The 7250-nt window shown below is 31.9% G+C and overlaps 1 protein-coding gene across 1 annotated transcript; it reads right to left on the reverse strand.

Annotated features, from left to right (window-relative positions):
* Positions 1-3292: 3292 nt before the first annotated feature.
* Positions 3293-6341, reverse strand: LOC115959484 (GDSL esterase/lipase At1g73610-like). Its single transcript, XM_031077902.1, has 4 exons — positions 6185-6341; positions 4697-4827; positions 3850-4080; positions 3293-3592 (listed from the first exon to the last, which is right to left on the reverse strand). Exons 1-4 carry the CDS (start codon positions 6339-6341, stop codon positions 3293-3295), a joined length of 819 nt encoding a protein of 272 aa, XP_030933762.1.
* Positions 6342-7250: the final 909 nt, after the last annotated feature.

Consider the following 7250-nt stretch of genomic DNA (forward strand, 5'->3'; position numbering starts at 1 on the left):
AAAAAAACTCTTGCATTAAATAAAATCTTCAAAAGGATTAACGCATTAATTAAATATTCCCCAAAAATGTTAGCTTAGTAACCTGCATGTATTTCTTTAATATTTGTAAATTAAGGTAGTCCGGGTATATTTATTAATTACTTTGTGTTAAATTAATATATTATTATCTTACCAAAAATATATATATATATATATATATATATATATATATATATTATTAATGTGCATTGTCTGTTGTAAGGAACAAGATTAATGTCATGTCATTACAAGAAAGTTTTTTTTTTTGGAGGGTCAATGCCCTTAAAAAAAAGGCATTAAAAGCCCTTTAAAAAGATTACTTTGAAGGTTTAAATGGTCCTTGATAACATTTGAAACAAATTCCCTTGAAACAAAAAATTCGACAACCTACATGACCCTTGAAACAAATGTTTTATCTTTATGGAGGATTGGTGACCCTCGAAAAATAAATAAAAAGTAAAAAAAAAAGTTCAATGACCCTTTTTTATAAGCTTTTCTCTTAATAAAAAAAAACCCCACGGCCATGCACATAGACTTTAAAAAACCACATATTACAAAATTTATATTATATTAAAACACAAATACTGAAACAAAATTCAATTAGCTTTCCAAATCACTAAATCCTTCATTTTTGAAGTTTATGGGGACACTTCTACGTTAACCAAAAGGAACTTAAAAGTATTTTAACTATTCTGAAACCAATAAACTGTTATACCCTAGCCCCCAATTTATACTATGCTTATAAATTTAATCAAATTTGACTACTTACTTCCTCTATCAACATTGATAAAAATTGATTATCTCATAGCTATGTTGTTCCATTTTTTTAGGTGCTAAAATAGTTGAGGAATTGTTATATGTATTAGAATACTTATTGAAAAAAAATTATTCAATATAACGTGTTTTTCACTCAACCACATGGTACGTCAACGAAGAAACTTATGAGTAATATCCACCTCTGATCGTCGACATCTACAAGATAACCAGCAAAATCATCTGCTTGCCGACATAAATATACCAGTCAATAACCCACATCTTATTAATCAACAACGATTAAGAAGTTTTCAAACCCAATGTGATTGAGAGTCACTCGACATGTTGACACCAAGCACGACTAACCCATGATAAATTATGTCCCCAATTGTTCTTGTTACCTCATCAATACAATTTTGTAAATACCATAACTTTATCTTGGAATATAACAAGCAAGATAATGGGAGTGTGTGTGTAACTGTGAGGTACTCAGAAGTGATAGTCATGTGACTGCACTAAGCAGAGTCAAAAACTAGGAAGCAGGCTCTTGTATTTTATTTCACACTCCTCAAGTGAAGGCCTGGACCTCAAAAAATCTTCTGAAGTATTGGAAAAAAAAAGACTGCATTCAACTGTATCATTTAAGAACAATGATGTTACGTAGAAAATATGATTCTTTCGAACTTGACTTGAGTTTAGTACATCTAATGCATAGGACCCGTTGAGATGATACCATGTGACTAAAAGTAGACAAGTGTTACTATCTCAATCAGTCTAGTAAAATTAGATGCTGAACTCAAGTTTTACCCAATTCATTCTTATATTGACCGAAATTGATGAAAATAGGATAATAAAGACGGGATAGAATTGGGATAATCTCTAACCTCCACTAGATAACTGGATAAGTATTTTCAGATGCTTTATTCAAACGAATCACTATAAAATTTATTCATCACAGAACCATAAAACAACTTCCCTACTAAAACAACAAAGACTACTACGTACCCATTGGTACCTTATCAGTTCGTAACTTCTTTCTACTTAAGCAACCACTCCTAATAACAAGCAACAATTTATTTCAAACATTAACATTGCTAACAGAACAAAGCTTCCCACTCTAACGTTCCCTTCTTTAAACCTCTCCCTTATTATGCTCGCAACTATTGTAAGCACCAAGTGAGAGAGTTGCTGCAACGAACACCAGAAAACAAGTATTGCTTCAAGAGAAACTAGAAAGGGTTTTGTTGAGTACATCAGAGACTACTATTCTGTAAGTTTTTTCAGTGGGGTGGAGAGAGTCCCAAAAGACATAGGTAGAAGCATCTGGACAAACAAGTGTAGTAAATGGAAGACATGAACCAACGCCGCCGCAGCACCCCAAATTTGCATTTTGAAAGCCTGAAATTGTAAAAATAGTCACAAATTAGAAATGTATCACCAAATTGACGCTATAAAGTTCAATTATAATATATCATATTACATAAACTTTAAAAATTGATGTTTTAACTTTTGAGAACAAAACAGTAGGATACTATATATAAATATATATATATATATATTATTGTATGTATGCATATATATATATATATATATATATATGCGTACACTTAATAGACACGTCTCATCAATTACAAAAATAAGAAAAAGTAATTTTATTATATGAAAATTCTAAACTATTATAAATTTTACTAAAAAAAGGCTTACAAATTAATGTGACAAAAAATATGATATTGTTGTCACATTTTTTTTTTTTGAAAAATAATTATAACATGCTGCTAATTCCACAGCTTAAACATTTTTTCCCTTAGACCTCCAAGCACTTTATACATAGGGAGGTGCCAATTCAGCTATAAGGCCTTTGGCATATTGTTATCACTTTAATAACTAATAAATAAATATCTAAATAGCCTTTATGAGAATAATAGCCTATTAATTAGTATGGTCTATATAATAAAATTTGTATTATCCTTAATATCATTTTTTTTTTCTTTCACCTTCAATTATTCAATAGTTCCACCAAGGAATGAAGGGTGATCTAAATTTATACTACCTTCAACATTTCCCATTAAAATTTGGTTGTAGTTCTAGTATTTTCCATATAGGCTAATTGACTTTGGATGATAGCAAAACAACAACTTTAAGTTTAAGTAAATGATTACCAAATTTTTAAGACAATAATAATAATAATAACAACACTTACCAAACTGTCGGACCGTGTGCCTTACCAATCCATCCAACCACCAATTGGTAAAGGATGAGGGGGCACATATCTTTTATAGCATTCGATCGCAGACCAAGCCCATTGGTATTGGAGTAAATTGTGAAATCCCTCACAATCCCTCCCTCACAATGCGGCTCCAACGACTCAAACCTATGACCTTGGTTCTGATACCACTTGTCGGACCGTGTGCCTTACCAATCCATCCAACCACCAATTGGTGAAGGATGAGGGGGCACATATCTTTTATAGCATTCGATCGCAGACCAAGCCCATTGGTATTGGAGTAAATTGTGAAATCCCTCACACAAACCGCTGAGGATTACTGGCGATGTTATCTAGAGGGGTAAAGATGTCGAAAAAGACCAGCTTTGCGTCGGAATGCTTGCTTTGAAGGGAGGCTATTCCTGCTTTTAGCAGATTATTGTACGTTTGTGCTCCTACGTTTGCGGTCATTGAACAAGATCCTGCAACTCTTCCTGATGGCTCGCATCCAAGTGCTACAGTACTAAGAACACCAAATCGCCGAGCCCCCAGTGCATACAATTGCTTCACAAATTTATATTTGATACGGTTAGGTGCTTGGTGCTCTTTGTTACGTACCTCTTAGAAAAATAGATTTTTAACGAAGTGCATGGCACATATTTAGTTAAACAAGTGGTTACAGGATCACAAATTATTACACAATTTTTTTTCACAACTCTGCACATGAGCATACCATTTTTTTTATTTTGTCACTAACACTCTGCCGTATTACACTTAAAGCAAAAAAAATTGTATAATAGTTTGTGGTTCCAGGTTTTTTTTTTCTTCTAAAAAGTTACTTAGGGCCTTCATAAGTCATAATGAAAGAAATTTACCTCCAAAAAAGTGGTAGACCAGGTAACTAATTGAGCACAATATGCAGGAAAAGTATACTGTAATTTCCTCGAACCAGCAGTATAAGATACTTCTATGTCATTGTTGCCTGCTGACATTAGAACAAGGCTGTTGGCTATAATGGCTTTTGCTTTCTCTTGACCAGCAACCCCTTTTAGCTTCCCTATGTAATCCTTGAAGTATTGTAACTGTTGGGACATTGCCACAACTCCCTGATTCCAACAAAGCAATTAAATTGCAAGAAAGCCTAGAATTTTGAAAGCACAGTAATTTATGTGTAATTATTAGATTAAGGAAAATATTAATTTAGCTCTTGTAATCGGATTTTTTGTTGTCTTGTGTTTTGGGTGTTGGATCCCATCACCTAAAACATAGAGGGGCAGAAGTTGAAATACTATCCTCTAGATTAATTGAAAACCAACAAATGTCGTAATTTCTATACAATTAATATGAATAAAAGAGAGGGGGGAGGGGGGGCATCATGTCCCTTGTCTTGCGGTTCTGCTAGGTAACAATTTAGTTTAAAGACTTTCAATTTTCATATTTCACTGCCTAATTTTGGACTAAAATAAAATTATTAGGGTTTTATTCAAATTCTATTTTGCATGTTTTGATTGAACATATTACCTCCTTGGGATTCCATCCAATAACAATTTTGTACCATGATTTTTTTAATTGTTACATTTTGATACCTAAAGTTTAAATTAAATGAAATCGATAGAAGTACTTTTGATAAAATCCAAACAATTTGATTTTAGTCCAAACCTTAATGCAGTCAAATGTAACAACTGAAAGTTTGTTTAATAAATAAAAATATAAGATAGTTACCAGTGTACTAGATGCTAACGGGTCAATTCCTAAGCCACCAAAAGCAAAGCCTACACCAGTTAGGAGATCTTTACTTTGAAGATCTGGTTTAAGATACGCTGGCACAATATCTTTAATTCCCAATGCCTTCGCTGAAAGAAATATAAAATGGATGAATAACCACAACAATTTGGTCTTATTTTCAAATTAAACCTTAAAGTTTTGAGTGCATTACTTTCATCCCTATAGTTCAAAAATTATTGTAATTTAGATTTTTTTTTTTGAAAGGCTCTTTCAAATAAAAAAACAAAAATCTACATAAACTATACATAGAATTTTTTGGACACTAGAACTCAAAAGCAGAACCAAAAACTTTCTATACGTAGTATATAAAACATGCATCATGCATGATATTAGAGTTATATTTTTATGTAGTTGGCATGTCCTTTAACAAAATGCACTTTACTTTTATTTGGGTAGATCTAAGTGAATTCTAGAATATCATAAAGTATGTCTCTTAAGGAAAATTACAAGTGGTATTATTGAAGACATGAGACTGCACAAAGAAATAAGTAAGAAAAGCTGAAAATAGTGGACACCAATACAAGCTCAACACATGCAAGTTCGATCTATTGAGATTTAATGAACCTCAATACCTTTTGACACTACTCAATTTATTGAGCTTCGCAGATCCAGAAATTCCAAATCTATTTTTCGACCCATGATGACATGGACTTTAATTTTAAGGTTTCATTCACTAAACTTCTAGGGGATATAAAAGGTTTATTTTAAAGTCATCATCATACACAAAGACTCAATTAGAAAATCTATACACTTATTGTGAAGCTACTGCATTCTTATGCGCCTTAGGATTTGGTGACCAAGTGCTTCCTTCTCTACAAGTGTATTGAGGAACTTTGCATCCAACAACAAGCTTCAAGTTGCTGGGAGTTAGACATGCACTGAGATCCATGCAAAGGGAAGAAGTCTCTATAAAATCAAGACCCTTTTAGGATTGGCGTAAGGATTCAACTATGGGTTAATACTTTGGGATAGGTCAGGTTTGGGGCAAGATTCCTTATACTTATAATCTCTTGATTTTGATTAGTGATTCTTGAGAGTGGTGACCTAAAAATTATTCGGTGAAGTTTTTGCCTTGTGAGAGGTTTTTCCTATTAGTCAACATAATCATTGTGTCAATTTATCAACTTGGGTAATTGAATTGATTAATCACTCAATGGTATTTTTGTCTTGTGCCTCCACAACTTTACATGTAATTTGACCTAGTTAATCAACTTGGATAATTGAATTAATTAACTGAGGTCAATATATAACCCAACACATGAGAGAGAGAGAGAGAGAGAGAGAGAGAGAGGAAATTTTGTTTGGTAAGTAAAAGAGTTTATGATATTACACCTATCAAGTCTGTGGGGATTTTCCCATTGCAAAATCTTCCCGTTGCAACTTTTCCTGGAAAATCTCTTCCATATGGAGGGTAATCACACCTACCTGAAGGCAGATTGTTATTCATGCCTGTGTCAAGGATTGAATCTCCAAACGAGAAAATTGCCGAAAATTTTATATTTGCTTGAGCTCCTATGGTGTAGAAAAATAGATAAGCACAAGCTTGAAGAATGAAAAGTATAAATAAAGATGCAGAGGCCATTTTTACAAACTTAGAGTAGTACTTAGTTTTTCTAGTGATGAATGCTTTAGTTTCTCATGGCCTAAATGAAGTCTGAACTGTGTGTATTTATACTCTCATAGATAGAATAGTAAAGAAGAAGTTAATGGTAATTACAAGAGTGAAAGAAATTTTACATTAAATCTGATTTGAACTTTTATCAATTGATGGTGGTCAACCGTATTAAATCATTTTAAATCATTTCTTTAAAAGCATTAATGCATTAAATTAACTAAATATTTCCCAAAATTGTTAGGGCATGTTTGGTAGACTATAATAGGTACCGTAATGTAATAGTTATTTATATAGTTTAGCTATTCAACAATTTGGTTATATTTTTATTACAGTGAATAGTCATTCCTTATTAATAGCTATTTTTTAAAATGAGGAATAACTATTTCTCGTTGTAATAGTTATTCCTTAGTAGGTATAATAATTTCTAACATTAATATATTTCCAAATAAACAAACTTTCCATATCCATGAAACAATTATGGAAAAAAAAAAAATTCATCTCTCTCAAATTTAAAATATATTACTTTCTAGGGAATATAATTGTATGAGTGAAATATTTTCTAAAATAAATGTTAAGTTTTATTCTAATGTTACAATTCACGACCAAACTAATGAATAAGTTTAGTTATTTCATTACAACACATTTTATTCACAGTAATAAAGATTACCATTCCTGTAGTAATCATATTCAATGTACAAAACTTGCCCTTAGCTTAGTAAGTTATATCTTTAAGGACTTTGTTAACAGGTGCCGGCCAGCACTTGTTAATGAATCAACTGTGGTTCATTTATAATCTATCACAAATCTCACTGTATGGGAAATTGGCAAAGTTTTACTTTTTAACTATGATTTATCACAAAATTATTTGACTTTTTT

Source organism: Quercus lobata, chromosome 2 (assembly GCF_001633185.2).
Source record: "Quercus lobata isolate SW786 chromosome 2, ValleyOak3.0 Primary Assembly, whole genome shotgun sequence".
Lineage (NCBI taxonomy): Eukaryota > Viridiplantae > Streptophyta > Magnoliopsida > Fagales > Fagaceae > Quercus > Quercus lobata.